Source organism: Centruroides vittatus, unplaced genomic scaffold (assembly GCF_030686945.1).
Source record: "Centruroides vittatus isolate TY-2023 unplaced genomic scaffold, ASM3068694v2 contig_1507, whole genome shotgun sequence".
NCBI classification, from domain to species: domain Eukaryota; kingdom Metazoa; phylum Arthropoda; class Arachnida; order Scorpiones; family Buthidae; genus Centruroides; species Centruroides vittatus.
The window spans coordinates 236,841-259,361 of NW_027120932.1; the positions used below are offsets into that span (position 1 = coordinate 236,841).

A 22,521-nucleotide genomic window follows, 5' to 3' on the forward strand; every position below is an offset into this window, starting at 1 on the left:
CTGTTTTTATTTAAATTTACTTTTTCTGAATTTATTCTATGTAACATTCCATAACCGTAAGATTGCTGTTAAGAACAGTTGAAAACGTTTGTCCATATAATAAATTTGTTCGTTTTAACTGGATTACAGGTGACACTTGGTGCCTTTATTGTAATATCATTTCATTAAGTTTGTAAGTATTCCACAAATTTTCACGATCAATTTCCCGATCACTTCAGTGCTTCTACCGTCCTTTTATTTCAACTACTATTCTGATAAAATCACGAATAATCAACAATTAATCTTACAGGTACGATATTCGGAATAACAAACGGTTTATCTTGCATACCGGGATTTCTAGCACCTCATTTAGCAGGAATTTTGCTAGACAAAGACGTAAGTACACCAAAAAAGTAATAAAATGCTAAATTTATATGACACAAAGTAACAAAATGTTTTCTACTTACAGCCAGGCAGCATGACCCAATGGAGTTACATTTTTTACATATCGACAGGATTCTATGTGGTGGGTTTCTTGTCATTTTTAATTCTTTCGTCAGGAAAAATACAGCCCTGGGCAAAAAGAGAAGAGAAAAACGATAAAAATATTTATACGCTCGATGATCAACATAATAAATTTTGTATTCTTTCGGCAAATTTGCCTGAAGAACAATGTTCTAAATATTAATATTTAGCAATGTTATTATGCATACTATTTATAGCAATGTTCTAAATATTAATATTTAGAACATTGCTATAAATAGTATGGTTTGCTATGCAACTCTTCGGAAACGAATTAAATAACATTTTTATAAACACCCCATCCCTTATAAGGCGTTATAACGATTTATCTGCGTTACGTAACATATGAAGAGCCCTGTGTCTGTAAAACAAAGAATAATTTAAAATGAACTGCGTTCATTGGCTGTGCACGAGATGGATACCTAGGATAAAAAATTTACGTAATAAATGTAACAATTTTAAATAAAGTATTAAGAAAGTTTTAACAAGTAAAATAGGACGTTAAACATGCCGGATCTCCGCCACGTTTATCGTCCGGATAGGAATCGTTTCGTCTTAATTAATTACAAGATTGCAAGAAATAGGTGAGACTGAAATAGTCGAAAAAATAACTAAGTCAACGGGCACCTGCCCCTCCGTGGATCGAGTAAGAAATTCCGCAAATTATAATAGTCAAAGTAATTAAGATGTGTAATCTTACATCGACCTTGGAGCGCTTTGATGTGATGATAACTTATTCTATAATCTACTTGTAAAAAATTTGATACATTTAACTTATTTGTCTCCAAGCTTAGCATCGAAGAAAAATTTTCTTCAAACGCCAATTCATACGGTAAATCACTGGTATGTCCAGGGCACTCAGCAGCTACATAACAGTTGATATTAATATAGGATTATCTACAGCACAATTCAAGACTGTCCAACAATGATGTAATTGCTTTTGATAACCATTTTACACGTTATTCAGACTACATTTTTCAAGGCAATAATATACTATAAACATTCCACAACTGTTCAACTGTTACGTAGCTGTTTAGTGCGCTGAACGTGTCCTTTTTCAATCAACATAACCTAGGCTGTTCTAGACTGGATATTTCTATGTTGGGTAGTAATGTGTATGAAAAAAGAAAACAAACTCAAACAGATTTTAATATTTTTATTAGTTCTTATTTTTGTAAAATAAAATAGTGAGTTATTATTCCTTATAGTTGTCCCATTGATTATTATTTGTACATAATTTTACAAGACACTGTGTACAAAACTCGAAATATGTAAGTGAAAATAAAAATGAAACTAAACAAAGTAATATTCAAACTAACAACCAACTGAATGCTGATCAAAGACAAACCAAACAAGTCCAGATTGAGTAAGAAACCTGCATCAGAAAAAAGAAAAAAAGAAAAGATAGAACAAAGAAATCTAATGTCCACATATTTGTCCACATTTTTTCACTTTTCTTGAAGAAATATGTTTGATTCCCGTGGCAGTAGCAAAAATTTCATTTTATTTCAGTAACTTTATCATAATATATATTCATTATACATCAAAAGACACATCCAAATAGAAAATAGCTTGTTTCCAGAATTGGATATACCGGGTCGTCCTATTTTTTACCACACAAGAAGCACACGGAGATTGCTTACATAAAAAAAAGTAGTGTAAGGAAATATTAAGGAATTACAGAAATTTTAATACAAAATATTCTTTCATGCTTAATGAACAATACATAATAAACAGAAAGTGCAAAGAAGAAAAAAGTGCTTTCATCACAGATCATTGAAAAAGCGAATTAAGGAAAAACGTAACAGATACTAATTTACAAATAATTAATTCATCCTATAATCTTCGACTATATTAGAAATGAAAAAGAAAAACTACATCAAATAGAAAAAGCGGTTTTAACCACTGAACACTAGTAGTTGGTAGTGGGTTCGTGCCTGGCCACATGGGGTTTTGCAGGTTTTTATCACGTTAGTAAACACCTAAATAGGGGTCAGTTTCCCTTATAATATCATCCCGGGGGCATTTTCATCGACAGATCGCCTACGTATTCGCGTTCTCTTAAACAAGTAAAACAAAACCAAATCCCCTTGAATGACCAAAAAACAAAGTTAAAATGATATGTAAGTAGCACCTGCAGACAACTGACAGTAAATTAGAAAAACAGAAAAGCTATCTGCACAAGTTCTACTGCAATGACCTTGGTACAAGTTACAAGATATTTACATACATTGAAATTATGCACAACCACACCCAAATTGAAAATGGTACCACTGAGAATAATAGAATAATTAGTAACAGCCACACAAAAAGGTATGATGATCAACATCAAAAAAGAATGTAATAGCCTAAATCGATGGACATTGATGGCGTGCGGTATTCTGATAAAAATGACTCTCGGTCACATTGGCGTCGCTAGACCATTAGTTTCGGATGGTAGTATGACAAAAATAGCCTACTCAGTAACTGAAATTCCCGAATGATATTTGTATACTTTATTCTGTATTAAAAATAATAGTATCAAGGGAGTTTAGATTTAAAAAAAAAAATCAATGGATTCGTCAACGTCTATGATTCGGTTATTACGTTGTCATTCTTGTCTGCTTTGATGTCGTTGTATGAATCAAGATCTTGATTACCATCATCTGTTTCCAATTCAAGTTCTCCTAGTTAACCGTTAACCTTTAGCTGATAAGCTCTCGACTTAGGAATTCGATCGCGACTTTTACACGCTCAATATTCGACAATATTTGAGATAAATTGTCAAATATTGAGCATGAGAAAGTCTTTGGAAACATTTTTTTTTTTTTTTAATAAAGGAAATAATTTTTTGAAACTCCTTACCTCCCACTCTAGACTACATACAGTAGGGCTACAGTCCTTCAACATTATTTCTACGATATTTTCCCCCGAGGTTTATCTTTAACTTGTATCTTATTTTCCGTTTTTTTTTTTTTTTTAATTCTGGGGTTTAATCGAGGAAACACGGTAAATAATTTTATACCTTTGATTGGTCGAAAAAGTAGACAGCTTTTATTTTTAAAATAACTAAATTTTTCCAACCGATTGACTGGACGAACTGTAATGGTTCATGATGGTATCATTTGATCATTTCCTTACTGAGATATATTTTCCGACGGTCGAGAAAGCCCCAGGAATTATTCAGGTGGTGGTCTGTCCGGATATGTCGGGCCCGTCCCTCACCACCCGGCCGCCCCATTGTGTGTTTGGCCGAACCCATAATGGGCTTACTAAAAGAGGCCTCTTAGCGTCCACAGGACGGAAAGTTTACAAAAAAATGGGGTGTGGCTGTGTCGGGACACGGCCATGTGTTTTACGTGAATACGTGTACGTTAACGGGTAATATTGTCTTTGTGCGTATATGTATGACATAATCATTCCTTAACAGTAAGAAGTCCTTCAGATATCCATGTTTTATTTATGATGGCAACATTTTCCTTTCGTCGGGTTCAAGAAAAAAATCAAGTAAACAAATAATTAGTGTGTTATAATTTTATTAATGATAGATCTGTGATACGAAAAGTATGATACAAATGGCATACAGGATACATCGAGATTTCTGATGAACGTTAAATCAATACAGGTATTTCCTAGGGTTGTTAGAGGAGTTTCGATATAAGACAAATGAAATTCGCTGAGCATGAAGTCGAGCAACGAGCGGTCTTGCGAGACATTAACATTAAAGTCTCCAACGATCATGATTGGTGTAGTGAGATCTGGTTCGTATTCGGGTATAATCTTAATGATGTTTTTAGAATACTTTAGCAACGATCGTAACGTACAGAGCTTAATTTCTGCTAACGCTGTGCACGGATGGACACAGCCGAGTATTTTACATTCCCGGCACTGTTTCACTCTATCATATGGTGTTTTAAGGGTATCACTGGATTGCTCTTGAGAAACCCTTTCCAACTGTATACGATTTCTATATTTTGATTTGGTTTTTCAACGAATATAGGCCGACATTGTATTAAGGTTTCTTAATTTTTAACTGTAACACCATATATATTCACTATAACTATTCCACACTAACGTCTTGTGTACGCAATCGATAAATATTGACGAGAGCTGTAAATTGAAACTCAAACGAGCGTCGTAGCTTCTCCGAGCCAAAATGTATACTAAACGGAAAGTATGTGACGCGACGAAACGACCTCAAAATGGCGGCGTTTTTCTCCTCCGCCGCGAACGATGCGTCACAGTCCCCACTCAACGTAATGAATTCTTTGAACCTTTAACTATCGAGTGGTGTAATTAAATTTTGGATGTAGATGATAGATATGTAGCTGCAATGCCAAACTGTATCACCCGATTTTGTTATCATCAGTTTTCTGAATTGCCTCCCACTACGGAAGCAAATTTAAAGACGTATTTCACGTCAAAAAAAAAAAAAAAAAAAAAAAAAAAAGTGTTATACTTAGTATTTATTGTAAAATTTATGGAGCTGTCTTTATTCTCTGACTCTTCACTATCATCTAAATTAGAACATTGTTAGAGTTCATCTCTGTATACTACAGATATGGTCTCCCTTACTCGATGTCTCATGACACTTGCATTAGGAGAGAATTCAGTACAATAAAATCTTTTTTTTTTTTTTTTTAACATATCAGAATTTGTCACTTGAAATAATAAATAGAATTTTAATAGTTGTTCAATAAAAACCACAATGGGATCGGTAGTATTTTAAACTATTTGTAAATTCTAAAAACATACTATTTTTAGATTAAAAGACGAGTAAAAAGAAACACTCTTTTATAACCGACTTCGAGTGATTAGCGGACAATTTATTAACAGCAAATACTAATTTCTACTAGAACCAATTTTTGCTGTTTATTACTTTCAACATCTCCAAATGCATTTCGCTTTGTCTAAGCCTCTTCAGTGGAGAACCCAACAGCAAACTGTTTGTTTATTTTATACTGGTTACGCGTTCCCAATATGCATCAACGTTCATCCCGACATTTAGGTTTATCAAGTTTACATAATCCACAATACAAAAGTGTTCTATAATTCTTCTTTTAAACAGGTTTTCTACTTTGTACAATATTTTAACATTATTTCTATTAATGTTACAATGAAAATTACTGCAGTGTTGATACCAAGGTGACTCCTGTCTTTTAAGACGAATTGCAGCCTCGTGTTCGTTTAGGCGTAATATATTAGATTTTAATGATATAAGACAACCAAAATTAAATTTAAAAGACCCATAAACCAGGTAACACGTGCCGACCTTCAGTGGACTTTAAGAAAACAGTCTGATATAACCTAGAATGTTATCTAAAAAATTATGTACAGATAATTGATAAATCTGCACACAGTACAAAGAATACAGATGAACTAATTAACGGATTGCTGAAAGGAAAAATTAAAACAAAGTCACCGTCTTATGAGCCTTGATGTAAAGTCTATGTATCCATCCATAACATTGGAAATAATAAAAGAAACTATCACTGAATATACAATTCCAGAATATATATTGGCCTTTATAGATTTCATATTTAAAAACAATTATTTTACTATTTATACAGACTTCTTTAAACAAAAAAATGGAATCAGTCGTAGGACCCAAACTAGCCGAGATATGTATGAAACCGATTGATGAAAACATATCACAAGTTTCAGGTATAGCGTTTTATTCTCGCTATGTAGATGTTTTTTTTTAAACTCTTTCCACCTTGTGGGCACTAAGAGGGCCTTTTTTGCAAGCCATTATGGGTTCGGCCAGGTCCACAATGGGGCGACCGGGTGGTGAGGGACGGGGCCCGACATATCCGGACGAACCACCCCCCGAAAAATTCCTGGGGATTTTTCGACCCGTTGGATTCGAACCCGGATACTTCAGAGCGGTAGGCTACCACCTTGACCGCTCGGCCATCCGGCCACGTAGATGATGTATTGATGATTTTTGACTCACATACAGTTACACCCCTTGAAATTGAAGATTACGCAAATAAATTGAACCATAATTTAAAATTTACAAGTGAATTAGAACAGAATCAAGAAATAAACTACTTGGATGTCACTGTAAAATGTGAGAAAACACAGTTGGTGTTTCGTAAATATGAAAAAATATATAATACAGGAAAAACTGCTAATTATAAATCATATTGCCCTGCAGATACAAAGAAAAATATTTTCATCATGGAACTGCGAAAAATACTAAACCGAACATCTTTACAAGAAGACATTGATAAAGAAGTAAAACAACTATTTAAGAAGTACTTATTAAATGACTATCCAAAAAGTAAAATCTGCAAGTCGTACAATTCTTTTATAAATTATAGATACAATGTAAAAAATCAAGTAAATAGTAATGTTTATGTAAAAATTCCTTATATGTACAAACTTTATGAATGATATAAACCTATGTTTAAGAAATTTTCTATATGTGCAGTGGCCAAACAGGAAAATAAATTGTCTAATGTGATTAACGTTATCAACACCAAAAAAACAAAATAAGATTAAAGATCAACTCGATGTCGCAGGAGTAGTGTACAAACTGTCAATGTACTTGTTTACAAGCAAAATCATACATTGGACAGACGGGAAAAAACTCGGGACACGCCTAAACGAACACGAGGCTGCAATTCGTCTTAAAAGACGGAGTCACCTTGGTATCAACCTGCAGTAATTTTCATTGTAATATTAATAGAAATAATGTTAAAATATTGTACAAAGTAAAAAATCTGTTTAAAAGAAGAATTATAGAACACTTTTGTATTGTGGATTATGTAAACTTGATAAACCTAAATGTCGGGATGAACGTTGATGCATGCTGGGAACGCGTAACCAGTATAAAATAAACAGTTTGCTGTTGGGTTCCCCACTGAAGAGGCTTAGACAAAGCGAAATGCATTTGGAGATGTTGAAAGTAATAAACAGCAAAAATTGGTTCTAGTAGAAATTAGTATTTGTTGTTAATAATTTGTCCGCTAATCACTCGAAGTCGGTTATAAAAGAGTTTCTTTTTACTCGTCTTTTAATCTAAAAATAGTATATTTTTAGAATTTACAAATAGTTTAGAATTTTAATAATTGTTAGATTGAAATCATGAAACTAACAACTCACTGCAGAACTTATATAGTTCACACTTCTGGATAAACAACACAATAGAAATGCAACAAACGTTGCTGAATTAATGACATAAAGATAAATTTGCCCAATTCACTCGGACCACGCGAACCATAATGTTCTTCCTTTATTATCATTAATTCAGAAAACACACACTTAAGTAATCTGTGGTTCATATGGGCTACAATTTCTGTGGAATCATGGTATAACACCAAGGATAACTACGTATTCATAGCAATCTACAATTGGAAAATTCAACTATGAGATACAATACTGTGTTTCTGGACTCAAAACACAAATGGCACCTGTGAAAATGCGTGTGCTTTCAAGCGTAAAATCACTATAAATAATGAATTTTTTTAATGTTTTGTGTTTGTTGTTTTTCTTCTATTTCAACAACATCGCATATTTTAATCTATATTCTCATACTTTGTACGTGATTAATTGTTGAGAGACAAATAATAACAAAAAGTAGCGTAATATTGAAAACTAGAAATTTTTCCCGTTATACATGACGGAATACTTTTCATGAAAAAGTAGAGATTAAAGAATGAGAAGAGTAGAGACTTCAGGAAATTCAAGAAGAGTTGCTAATATTTCTACAAATTAAGTAGTTTATACTCGAGTTTGACGTTGTGATGCTTTTTCTGCAGCCTTTGGCAAAGCCACTCTTACTCGATGTTGCTCAAGTCTGATTTCAGGGCCTTCGGGGATCAAAATATTTAAAAACTGCAATCTAAGGGAAATTTCCTCGTCAAGCATGAACTAAATGAGGTCACTGACGTCACACAACGTAAGTGCGATCACCAATCCCAAATCGATAAAACGTTTATTCTATAGCTAATATTTCCGTAAAATAAGTAGCCTATACTTTCAGCCAGGACATAAAATGAATATAACCAAAATTTCATCTGGATTGGACAAAAATTGCAGGAGTTATAAGGAATTCATGCACACACAGAGAGAGAGAGAGACGACGGCTTTTATATTAGTAAGTAGCAAGTAGGCCCGGAGTTGCTCGGGCAAAAGTAACGGTAGCGAAGATTAAGATTATTACGTTATAGTTAACCTTACCCGTTTTCACAGAATGCAAGAATTGGGTCCCCCTGTTTCTAGACTAATTAGAGAATTGTTAGATGGGTCTAAAAAATATGTTCGATTTCCCGCAAAAACGAAAAAAACCGCATCTGCGTCTTGCACGTCGCTTTCTCTTAACAATTTCACTGTTACTTCACACTTCCATTCTTACTTCACACTTCCATTGTTAATGGAAGTGTTAAGATTTAATCCTGTTCCTCTCACCCGTGGAGAGGAATTTCGAAAAATCCCTTCTTAGTGTGCGTCCTCGTAACGTACCCTAACTGTGTACCAAATTTCAACTTTCAACTCCTTACCGTTTGGGCTCTGCGCTGATTATTATTATTATCACTCTCATTATTATTAACTCTTCTCGATTATATATATGTTACAGTCAAAACCCGTTTTTAGTTATAACGCGTTTTAATTAGTTGAAACTAGTTTATACTGGATGTCTTTGTTAAAACCCGTTTTGTCTAGTTAAAACTAGTTTTAACTCAAATTCATTTTTGACTAGAAGTAAATTCTAGTTTTAACTACACAAAACTAGTTTTAACAAAGACATCCAGTATAAACTAATTTCAACTAGTTAAAACTAACTAGTAGATAAGTCTAACTAAAAATTGGTTTTGACTGCAACGTACAGAGTGATTCGGAGTAAGATGGTAAACGGGGGAAGATGCCTACTTTTTGATATTTTCAAACGGTGACGACAGATATTGTCATGTGTTTGTATGATGAAACGTTGGGCCAATATTGAGTGCGGGAAGTTGTAGTTTGCTACCGTTATCTCATTTTCTACATCTGAGAAGAATAAAAGCAAGATAAGAACGAAGTTTTTGTTGCGAAATGTTTCTAGAATAATTTTAAAACTAAAAGTTAAAATAGAATTTATTAAAAATTGCGAAAAACAATTAATGTGTGATGTAGTTAAGGTTCTAAAGTTTCCATTGTGAGCTACCGCCGATCCCGATCAGACATGCTAGAACACGTACAACGCAGGCATGTTACCCCGACAAATGGGAAAGATGCCACATTTTTCTTGGGGTAACATGCCTATTTTTTGTTAATTGAATTCCAATATGCCTATTTTTAGTAGATTTTTGTTATCTCGTTTTATTGCAGGATATGCATAGAAATTATATAAGGACTTCTCAAAAAGGTTTTTGGACTGAAAAAAGCTTTCAGTTAGCTATAGAGCACGTTAGAACGGGCGGAAACTTAACAATACTTATACTGCGCTGTTATATTTACTATGAAGTACTTTGTACTACATATGCAATAAAGTAAATTTGGTTAAAATATTCGGATATAGGGTGAGATGCACCCTATATCCGGGCATCTCACCCTAAGTATCCGGGTGAGATGCCTAAAATGCCAGACAGTAAAAAAGTCGTCATTGCAAACACAATACACAATTATTTTTCATATACTCCAAAATTTTATTTGAAAAACATGCTCAAGAATATGATATTTTCGTTAGAGGCCTCCAAAACCCAAATTATCGCTATAATTTCCTTCATAAGCAAAATGTTAGGCATCTTCCCCCGAGTCACTACACACAACTTTATTTATTTTCCCCAAACATATTTATGTAGCTAAAATTAGTTTTAACTAATGTTAAAAGTTAAAACTAGTTTTATATAAAATCAAAACATGTACAGCAGTAAATTAACTAGACAAAACCTGTTTTGTCTAGTTAAAACTAGAATTTACTGCTAGTCAAAAATGAATTTGAGTTAAAACTAGTTTTAACTAGAAAAAACGGGTTTTAACAAGACGTCCAGTATAAACTAGTTTTAACTAGTTAAAATGCGTTCTAACTAAAAACGGGTTTTGACTGTAACATATATAGATAGAGAAGACAATGACTGGAAATAAAAAAAGTAACAAACAGTTGAAAAATGACCCATCTGAATTAACCCCGTACTTAGAAAAGTATTTAATAGATGCATAACTCTATAAAAAAAATATAGGCAGGTTACAACAATATTTAAATAAAAATGTGCTGTAATTATTCGAAACCGTCGATGAAATCTTCGAAGCACGAAATAAATAATGGCGGAGCTTTCGGTTTGCTGGAGTACGGAGTTATAATTCGCAGAATACATGGTTCATAGATAAAACCTTAATTCTGATTAGTTATGCGTAACATACACTGGTATGCAAATTGTTTTTATGGTATGCAAACTTAAGCAACAATTGTATTTTACTGTAACTCCGCAAGAAATCGCCTGGAAGACATGAAATTCAGAATACAGTGACAGTATTTTGTACTTAAAGGATGAAGAAAGCATACTAGCGCAAAAATGAATAGAACGAATACAATCTGGAATCAAAGCCTCCTTCTTATTGTAATCTTGCACTGCGCGCGCTTACTGCACACTTTCTACGTGGCCCTCATGTCACCTGTGATATCTTCTTCCTGAATACGAATCATCTTTCTACTGAGTTGGGTGTTTATTGTACTGATTGCAACAAGACCTTTTCTACAATTTCATGGCTGTCTGCTTAAAAATTACATTGTTGCTTAAGTTTTGCACACCGGTGTGTATATATATATATATATATATATATATATATATATATATATACAATATATTAATTGTAATTAATTAATATATAATTTGTAACTATTTGTTAAATTCTTTTGTATATATATATATTTATTCCTTTTATATATTCTTTGTACATATATACAAAGAATAAATAAAAGTATACAGATTTATACAGGTTGATAATTAATTAGATGTGAATAAGTAATGTAAATGTTAAATAATTCAGGTATGATCATAAGCTTGTAAAAATTTCATAAAAATGATAACGACGTTTCCATATTTATGTAAATTTATCGTTGTTCACGATAAATAATTGGATCTAGTTCAAATATTTATAAAAATAATACTTAACACGGTCATTTATATATTTTATTTACTGGATCATTCTGTTATTCAATAATGTTATAATATTAAAAATAATTTACTTCAATTAATGTGTAAATTTTATATGACAGGTATGTCATGTAAAATTGCCACAGGTATTTTTTCCTTACTATTTTAAAGATCAAATGTTTAAATTCACAGATAAAAGATAGTTTATAAAACAATTTTATTTTACGTAAATAGAGATAAACGTCACCTTCGACTACTTAATTGAAAAAACTAAATTTGAAACACCGGAAGAGCTCAAAACTGATTATTTTAGGTAAACTTAATGGTGTTACATTGGAAATTAGAATTAGAACTACACCTCAACGGATATATAACTTAATATAATGAAACTACTGATGTTTACTTCTACATAAATAACCAATTGTTTTAACTTTAAAAAGTAAGGAAATTCGTTTTTTTAATTAAACATTTCAAAAATGTAACGAAATTGTTTATGGAAAACTATAACATTTGTTTTATCTTTAAAAGACTCAGAATAATTTATTGTCACAACTGAAGTTTTCTCAGGATTAATTATCCTGATAAAAGTTCGGTTGTGATAATGATATTTAAGGAATTATGAAATACAAATCTCTGAATAGATTAATCATTTTTCAAAATTTAACACACCAGGAAGCTTCTACTAATTTTTGATGACACCTATCATAGGTATAAAATTATAGAAACTGTTGACAATATGATACTATATTGGTTTGCATTCCTAGTTACAGCACATATAAATTGAAAGCTATAGATGTAATTTTCATTCGTTTGATTATTATCAGAATCAATTGATATAACAGTATACATATAGACATGTAACAAGGAATGATTTAAAAGAAAGAATAGGTAAGTAACACATGCAACAATTTATAGAATACGTGTGTATTGATTTAATTCAATTATTCTTTTATTGTATTTTAAATTATCAATGAATCAATTAATGGATCAACACTATTACAATTAGTGACAATATTTCTAACTTACAAGAACGATATTTTGTCGAGACATGAGCTAAAATGATGATCTTTGTGTTATTATAATTATTATTTAATAATTTTATTGAAATAATGAAAAATTATTATGTAGGTCTATAGTAAGTGGGCATGAAATTGACCAGTCTCAGCAAAATCACTAATTGTTAAAAATCTGTAACAGAGAAAATTACTTTTTTATCGTACCAGTGATTCGCAAACACCTAAGTTTATTAGGAGTGACAATATTGATATTTCAAAATATATTGGCAAACAATACATTTCACTGAAAAATGGATCATACTCATTAAAATGGATCATACTCAATATGGGATGAAATGCTTTTCAATTATGATAATCAAACTAATTAAACACAAACACATTAAAGCAAACGGACTAAATTAAAATAATTTAAGACAGAAAATTCAAGAACAATTTTTACACGATAAGTATGGAATAAATGTCCTTTTAACGCTCGCAAAGCAGAGAGACAAACCTATTCCTAACCATTATTGTATAACTAAGCGATCCTAGGATTCTACTTATTCAAAAAATTTTGGGTCAGTTTAAAGTCTTTATCCTTTTTAAAGATTCCAACCAGATACAGATGGTTAACAACATGGAGATAACAACAGTTCTTCGATAGTTTGTATGATCATTATTTGAATGAGTAAATTAATCCTCGAGACTTTATAATTCATGTAAATATGTAAATTGCTATGAATTCCCGAATTTTCACCAGGAGTCTGCAGATGTGTATAAATACAATAGATAATGTGAGCGAATTAACTTTGGGTACATTCTATATTCTGTAGCAAAGGTGTTAAGTTACTTTCTTTCCCACCCTGTATAATCCTACTTATTAGTTATGCCAGCGATCAAAACGTATCGGGAATGTTTCAATAAAATTCAAGATTCGGCCATTTGAACACGTTGTTTTTGGTAAACGACGTGTTCAAATGGCCGAGTTTTCGGCACATTCAACGTTATCGGGACGATTCGAGAAGCGACGCGCCGCAAGCTCAAATGATCTTTTAAAATTACTTGACAAGATCCAAATGATACTGGATCATTTGGATCTTGTCCAATAATGTTCCTAACTGTTAAAGGATGAACATTGAGATCCAAATCTCTGACTCGGACGACGTGCTGTTCGTCAGTTAAAATGGATGGTTACCGACGCGTTGTCTGTCTTCCTCGAACATTTTGTATCACTCGAAAACTCTAGTTTCTGATAGACTAACGTCACCAAAGACTTTTTTTGCAACATTTCCAACATTTTTATAACAGTAATTCCGTTGAAAAAACGAACTTTCATTCATGTTCTTTGCTCAATTACACTCGACGTTTTGAAATATCGCTGGCACAAGAATTCGTCACGCACAAAACAAGCGTTTATTTTGCAAACGAAAATGGACGACGACATACGAATTGTTGCTAGATGTCGATGAAAGTCCTGCCAAACGACGAAAAAAACGACGACAGTACTCTCTTGCACTCGTTCAGTTTAAATAAACCATTTCCGATACTTTTTGTTCAGAGTACTGTAATATATTTTATTTGAACTTTCAAAATCAAGTTGACATCTGAAATTGCAATTTACAATGACACATTTTTTCCAAATTTTCAGTTCATTTTTGCATTCCGTGCTAGAAAACACTTTCTGGTTTTCTTAAATCTATTGACATCAGCTGAAACTTCTGCATTAGACATAAAAATCTTCATTCCTTCATTATTATTTGTTTTAAGTGTGAGAGTGATAAATCATTATTTAAAGCAGATAATAAAAATATATTAAAAAATTCTCTGTTTATATATAATGATAACACCACCTTGATTAAAGTTTAGCAACCCAGAAATAAAATACGTAAATTTAATGTTTTGTAATATCTTTAAATAGCTTATATAATGTCATATATCAAATGTACAGGTACGTAACGTCAATTTTTATGAAAAAAGTGTTGTTTCAAAGAATGAATGCCGTTTTTGAAAGACTCAAAAAACGTTGTTTTTGTTTTGGTACAACCATTAAGCTACTAAAGCATAATAGTTTTTTTTTTCGTACGTGACATAAACTCATAATTTTGACTTATCCCTATTCCTTGTATAAGCAAGCAATTTTACAGTATTTCACTGGTTGATAAAATAATTCAATCACAAACAGGATAATGCAAAATGATGTTGGGTTACACAATAATGCAAGAAATATGTGAATTGTAAATTTAACTCACTTGTATCTTCAATGCAATTTCAAAAACTTGGAAATTTCTGCTTTTTTGGAATGTTTAATATGGCTCAAAATCACCAAGGTGGAAAATTTGCTTCGCCAGCAAATTAATTACGTAAATCGTAACTTTATTAAGCAAATGAACATAATGAAACACTAAAATTACTTCATTTTAACCGTACACCATACAATATATTTTAAAAGTAAAATAACTTTTATATTATTTCACTGTATATATACGTAAAGTCATTTCGGGAACACGTCCTAAAGTACGATCTTCAAAAACAATCTCCAAGAAATCATATAAAACAAACGATATTTAACGGTTATCATTACTTATATCACGTATTTTTTTATGTAAAAGTGTTATTAAAAATAACTTCACTTTTAAATAGAAATATGCTAAAATATTTTGTCCGACAGCACATGTTCGGCCAATTACAGCTGCGTCATTTCAGTGAACGCAGCTGTAATTGGCCGAAAATAACTTAAAGTGAACGCAGCCAGCCATACAGTGCCAGACCTCAGTAGTGGGTAAAAGCGATAACATAGCCAACTGTCAGTGTGTTTCTCGCCAAATAAATTTTAATTAAGTGGTAAGTACCTTTCAATTCATTATTCACAGAGCGTACATCAATAGTTCATCAACCCGAGAATGCGTTTATTAGTTTTAAATATTGGTAAAATACTTTTTTGAGTACAATAATAACAAACTAACCTCAAACATTTTACATTAACTGGGTCAGACCGCGTCTAAGATGGCCGCCATAAAATCAAAGCGCACGTTAATTTGAAATCGTCATTTCGTAACCGTCATTTCTGCAACTTTCCCGGACACGATGACACGTTCTCGAAATGACGATGACGTTTTCAAAATAAGGATTTTGTTTTCGAAGTGGATTCTCTTACAATTTTTCATTAACTTACTTTGTGTTGTGTGTATGTCATTTCCAATAAGTTAACATACTTGTTGGTTTTTTCTTCGTAGCAATATGGATACTCCCGATGCAGAAAAAACAAAAAAAAGAACAAAAAAGAAACTTAAAAAAGATAGTGCGGCTTATTTGCGCCAAAGAGAAAAGGCTAATGCTAGAAAAAGAAAGTTTCTAGATGAGATGACCGATGAAGAGAGAGAAATTAAAAGGGCTAAGGACAGGGAATATTATAAAAAGAAAAAAGCAGAAAAGAAAGTGAAGAATATTGCTGATATGACCGAGCGAGAAAAGCGAAAGCAGAGAAAAGATTGGAAAAAAAGCATCGAAAAAATACAGAGAGAAGAAAAAGGTATTAGCAAATATAATAAGTAATATGCGCCACAATCAGATGACGAGTCAGCCGCAATCCCTTTAGTGAGAAGACAAGTAGGAAGAAAATAAGTTCGGAAAGATAGAGCAAAAGCATACCGAAAAATAAAAATCAGGAAGAAACTATACAGTCAAACCTGTTTTTATGCGGGGGATAGGGACCGCATAAAAGAAAATGCATACAAAAATCGCGCGAAACTTCACGAGTGGCTATAAAAAATAGTTTTCGCAATACAATTAAAAAAATATTTTTTATGCGGTGAATAGGGACCGCATAAAATAAGTCTCACGTAGAAAATAACTCAAAACCATACGAAATAACTAGGAATTGCTTTTTTAACTCCTTGGGCCTTTTTCTGCAACACCTAATGGGAAAAAAATCCTCTAAGAATTTTAATTTTTATATTAATTAATTATTTCCACTTAAATACGAATCTAACATTAAAAAGTTAAAAATAATCGTTAAATAATGATTTTATTTGATAAATATAGCTGCAGGAAGTGTTATTTCATTTAACAAGGCGTGAAATTTCACACCTGCAGTCTAAAGCTGGAGGGGAGCTAACTTACCGCATCTGTTCAAATATAACATAATATTTATGGTTTTTATGCTATTAAAATAAGAGGGAACCGAAATAAACGTATGAGAAAAAAATTTTACTGAATAAAAAATGAAAAAACCTGCTCATGTCATAGAAAACAACCAATAGAGTTTTTAAAAATTTTACAGGAGTCAATTATGTTCGAATTTGATTGAAATTTTCATATACCGCACAAAAAAAATCGCACAAAACAAATCGCACAAATAAAAATCGCACAGAAAAAGACCGCACAAAAACAGGTTTGACTGTAGTTCAAATGAAACGAAAATTGAGTCTTTAAAAAAAAACTTCAAAGAAGAGACGCAAAAAAGCAAGTTGTACCTACAACTCCTAACGGCAAAGTTGATGCTTTAATTAAAGACATTCATGTACCTCCTGAAGTGCGCAAAAGCCTTTTGTTTAGTGAAGTATTGAATACGCAATTGCAAGAAAAGGCTGACGCTTTGCCAAAAAATTCCAAAGAGAGAGAAGTCTTCCAAAAATGTATCAGTGGAAGTACTTTTTTTTTTTTTTTTTTTTTTTTTTTAACTCTTTCCGCCCTGTGGGCACTAAGAGGGCCTCTTTTAGTAGGCCCATTATGGGTTCGGCAGGGCCACAATGGGGCGACCGGGTGGTGAGGGACGGGGCCCGACATATCCGAACGGACCACCCCCCGAAAAATTCCTGGGGATTATTCGACCCGCTCGGATTCGATCCCGGGTCCCCCAGAGCGGTAGGCTGCCACCTTTACCGCTCGGCCATCCGGCCGCAGTGGAAGTACTTTGAGGAAATACAAATTGCTCCATATGGCTAAGAAGATTTTACCAAAGGAAAGAAACAATAAATCGATTCTAATGTCTGATGCCAAATTTCGCGAGATTGTCTTGAAACATACATCCAAATTTGATATGGCCTGGGACATTCTTGTTAATTAAAGTCCCTACTCAAAAGACAAATATCTATTATAGATATGTTGCTACCTGCCCAGCATATGTCGATGACGATGACAGAGAAATTTCAGTAAATTTCTTGAGATCTGCGCGTAAAAGTACCAGAAAATTCAAACTGGAATTAAATGATGCGTCTTATATTAAATGATATGTCTTTTATTATATATCTTTGAGCAAATAATTATTATTATTCCAACACCATTAATAAAAAAAGAACAGAATCGAGAATATTATTATTTCGATACTGATATTGATGTTTTCGAAAAATTTAAGAATTATTTCTTACTTTGTTTTGTAAATAAGTCTTTACAAAGTTAACAAGCTTTTGTTTCAGAATTTATTTTAGATTGTATTATATAACTTTTCTTAAACTACGTAAAGTTAATTTTATGTTAAGTACAAACGTTATGGCTTTATAAATAAACAGCTTTGATTTCTGAAACTGTCGTTCATAATTAAAATATACCCTTACTATACCCTATAATATCATTATCGTCATTCAGCAAACATTCTTATCATTCCGGGAACGCCTGATCATTTCCGAGAACGTTACTAAAATTGAATAAAACATTTACAATTTTAGTTATCGTCACAAAAAAAATTGTTTTTATATTAACAAACATTACTTCTATGCATGTAATGTGAATTTAATTATAAAAGTTACTGATATTTTTATATTTCTTAAATTGTATGCATGAAAATAGCAACTAATCTTCATTTTTGATGTATTTTGCTTTAAAAAGATTTTATGCGTATTATTGTTATTATTTTTTAGATAATATTGATGAATATATACCTACGCCATTGAATAAAGCAAAAAACACACTTTTGTATTTTTTGGACATTTCATTAACTTTACAAAAACGCTCCCGAATGACCGTTTTTAGCGAATGCTCCGTTGCAAAGCAATATTATACAAAAAAGTAACGGATTCTATGCGCTGCCCTATCAAGTATTGTTTAAACAGAAATTTAGTGACAATATAAAGTAATTGTCATCATTATAGCTTTTAATATTTTTCGTCATAAAACTAATCTGGAAATTTGCGACCTTGGTGATTTTAAGCCATATACACAAGGATTTTATTAAGAATAACTCGCAACTTAACCTCAAACAGGAAACTGAAAGTTTAGGGTGCATTCATAAAGTCGAAGGAGTTAAATGATTGTTTACCCAGTTAGTCATAAAATACCAGTAAACTAACAATAATAGTTTGTATAGAAGAGTGGTATCTATTGGTGTCAAAAAACCAAATATACAAAAGTAAATGTACAAAGCGACCTTTCAAAGTCAAAAGAACACGAAATTCTCTGAAAATAAAGACTGGTAAATCTATACAAAGCTCAAAATTTTGTACTTTTAACACAATTTTTTCTTTTGTAATTTTGTTAAACATTTTGATAACTGGAAGCAGTGCCAAATTTTCCACTAGGCACGTGAGGCACATCCCTAAGAACCCCGAAATCGGTAGAAATAAAGCAATAAAGCAATTTTACCGTTGCAATTGTGTATCAAAACTTATTAATAATTCTATAGCTACAATAAGACGTATAATAAACAAACAAATAATAATAGTAAATAAATAAGAATAATCTAAAACTACGTACATAAATCACATATTATAAATTTACAGAAGTTTACTAGAAAATGTTGATGAAAAATACAAAAATAGAACTAAAATAAGAATGTATGCATTACAAGAAACTCAAAGGCTGGTTCCAATAAAGAAAAATCTAAAAAATAAAATCTTCCATAAAGCGAATTATAACATTCATAAAACGTTCAGACATCTATATTGTTTTTATAAAAAAGCTTACAAGAATATGGGCCTATAAATAAAAAGAGAGAGTAAATTTTTGGACACACGTAAAGTTGAGCTCATATACGGTAGTCAAAAGTGAAAAAAAATTTATATATAAATCTAAATTAGAATTAAATTTATTAATGCTTGAAATTTTTAAAATTATAAGCATTATATTATAAAAATTTTAAACATCTGTGTATATTACATTACAGTTATATTTGTTATATAGTTGTTATTAAATTACAAATGTATATTTAAAACATATTTTAAACACATATTCACACAAATTTTATCAAATTAGATATAACAGGATAGGTGAAATAATTTTTTGAACATAATGTCTTTGAAAGTATTTAAGTCTCTAAATAAAAATTAGATTTATATATATAATTTAAGCAGATTCCATATTTGGAAGAACGTACACCCATAATTATTGAAAAATCACTTAAATTTAAATTTTTTCTCGTCCCTACTATTAAAAATAAAATTTAGATTTTCAGTTATTGAATTAATTCGAGAAGAAAAATTTCATATGCACCATTCTAAAAGAATAGGATTTAAATTTTCTCGAGGCAGAAAAATGTCGATTATTTCATAATTCATGTGACCATAAATGTGTTAAGTTACTTTTGTTTACTTTAATACATGACAGTATTATTGGTCTATTTTCTTTATTTATGCGATTATCAAAACTTCTAGTGTATCTAATAAGATTACATTTCATTTTATTGTAGAAGTAAAAATATAAACGACGAATGAAATAAAAATATGAGTTTTAAAAGAGGTGATGTAAAATTTATTTTTTTTTTTTAAATTTTAAAATGCCATTAAAGATCAATAATAATTTTTCTTCCTTTACGTAAAGTTCTACATTTCAAATTACAGTTCCATACCATCGTTTAGAATATTTAAGAGAGGAGGAGGAAGAGGAAGACGAGGAGGAGAAAGAGGAGGCGGAGTCAGGGTTTGTTTAGTGATGGTTTTTTAAAATATTTTAAGATAAAATTAATCATGCGTTAATCATGCATTTAACATGAGTGAGAGATCCGAAAAGAAAAAAAAAATTTTCATGCGTTAATATCTTTTAAATTTAATTTTAAGACATTTTCAATAAAATACATCCAGCAGAATGTATTAATAATTAGCTTACTAATTAAAATTATTAATGATTTTTTTAAATTATTCACGTAAGTTTATATTGTACAAGATTGCAAAATAGCATTACATAGAATAAACTCTGTTACTTTTATTTAGAGATTTCAAAAATACATTTCAGAATTAAAAGAAATTTATATGTTTAGAATTTTATTCTAAACATATAAATTTAAACATTCTGAACATATAAATTTCTTTTATGTAGGAAAATGGCACTATATTTGAATAAAACGTTATAAAATTTCATAAAAGTTGATAAACAAAGTATTAAATTGCATAATGTTATTTATGTCAGTAGGATAATTTATAGAGAATTGGCAAATTTATTTATATTAAAATAAAATTTAAAAATCATACAGTTTTTGCACTTCTTTGAAATAATATTTTTGAATGTAAAATACTGTTTAAAAGCCATATATCATATAAAATGTTCATCATTCTTAATGATGCTATAATTAAAAAAGTCTTTATTTTTGAATTACGATATAAACAACAACAATTTAAAAATAAAGTAACTTGCGAAAAAACCTTGATACCATTTTTATCAAAAAATTCTGTAATGTCAATGTATAAGATTTAAAGCTTTTCTGATAATAAAAGTATGATTTATATATTTCATTGAAATAATTGCATTTGTTATTTTCTAACTTAACTCTTAGTGATAGGATGGCATCAGAAAAAAAAGAAAAGAGTATGAAGTTATTGAGTGAGTACGAGAGGTTAATTTAAATGAATTAAATTATAAATTTAGTAATTTCAATGATTCTTAAATATCACAGATCGCATACCTGCAAGATACGTTGTAATTGCCCTAGGCTTTCTTACTTTTTGCATCTTCTATACGCATAGAGTTGTAATAAATGTGGCTATTGTTGCTATGGTTAATAACACAGCATATACGAAAGTTAAATCGAATCTGAGCAATGAACTAAATGAAATGTGCCCCGATACAAAAGACACCAATGTCACGTTCAACTATAAAAGTGTGAGCAAATTTTGAATTATTGATAAAATTTAATATTTTTCATTCTGAAACAACAATAGGTTGACTTTAGTTTAAAGATTAAATATAGATTTAAATAACAATGAAAATTAACAGAAAAAATTTTAAAAAATCTATCTTTCAGGGTGAATATCCTTGGCCTCCCTCATTGCAAGGTATCGTTTTAGGATCATATTTTTACGGATTTATATGCACCCAAATGGCAGGAGGTACGATAACTAAAAAACTTGGTCCTAAAAATGTGTTCTCTGGCACTTTACTAATTTCCTCGTTAGCTACTATGTTAATCCCATGCTTGTCTGAATATGGAGCCGCATTAGTTATTGTGCTACGATCTCTAACGGGATTAGCACAGGTAAATGTCAAAGTAAAATTCATTAAATTCCATAATATATTTTAATTTGTATGTCCTTACATGTATTGAAAAACGTCACAACCGGGAGCTGTTTAACCATTCTAAAAATCATATTGTAATTTCTTAATAAATTTAAATACACTTTTTGTTATGTTAAGGGTGTAGCGTATCCAGCCATGTACACATTGCTTTCTCGGTGGTCCCCTGTTGTAGAAAGAGGTACCCTTGCAGGATTTTGCTGGACTGGGAACAATATAGGAACAATCTTATCGATGACAGTTACTGGTTATTTATGTGAATATGGTTTTAGTGGCGGATGGCCATCGGCATTTTATCTTTTTGGTATATCTATACTATTTTTCTAATAAATTTTCTCGTAAAAAATTAAAATACAAAAACTTGCTACTTATATTTTAGGTGCATTAGGATGTTTGATGTTCCTAATTCTTTTGTTGTTTTTATACGAGAGTCCAGAAAGTCATCCGAGAATATCAAATAAAGAATTATTGTACATTCAACAAGATCAGACGAATATAACTGCTAAACAGGTAAATTAATTTTTTAACGA

At 31.2% G+C, this 22,521-nt stretch overlaps 1 protein-coding gene across 1 annotated transcript in view; it reads left to right on the forward strand.

Annotated features, from left to right (window-relative positions):
• Positions 1–22,521, forward strand: part of LOC136968721 (uncharacterized) — a 35,562-nt gene that overhangs the window by 5,187 nt on the left and 7,854 nt on the right. The window contains exons 9-14 of the mRNA XM_067262752.1: positions 290–375; positions 449–653; positions 21,375–21,580; positions 21,723–21,953; positions 22,112–22,295; positions 22,371–22,501. Coding sequence (XP_067118853.1) covers positions 290–375; positions 449–653; positions 21,375–21,580; positions 21,723–21,953; positions 22,112–22,295; positions 22,371–22,501 — 1,043 coding nt within the window. The remainder of the gene's footprint in view (positions 1–289; positions 376–448; positions 654–21,374; positions 21,581–21,722; positions 21,954–22,111; positions 22,296–22,370; positions 22,502–22,521) is intronic.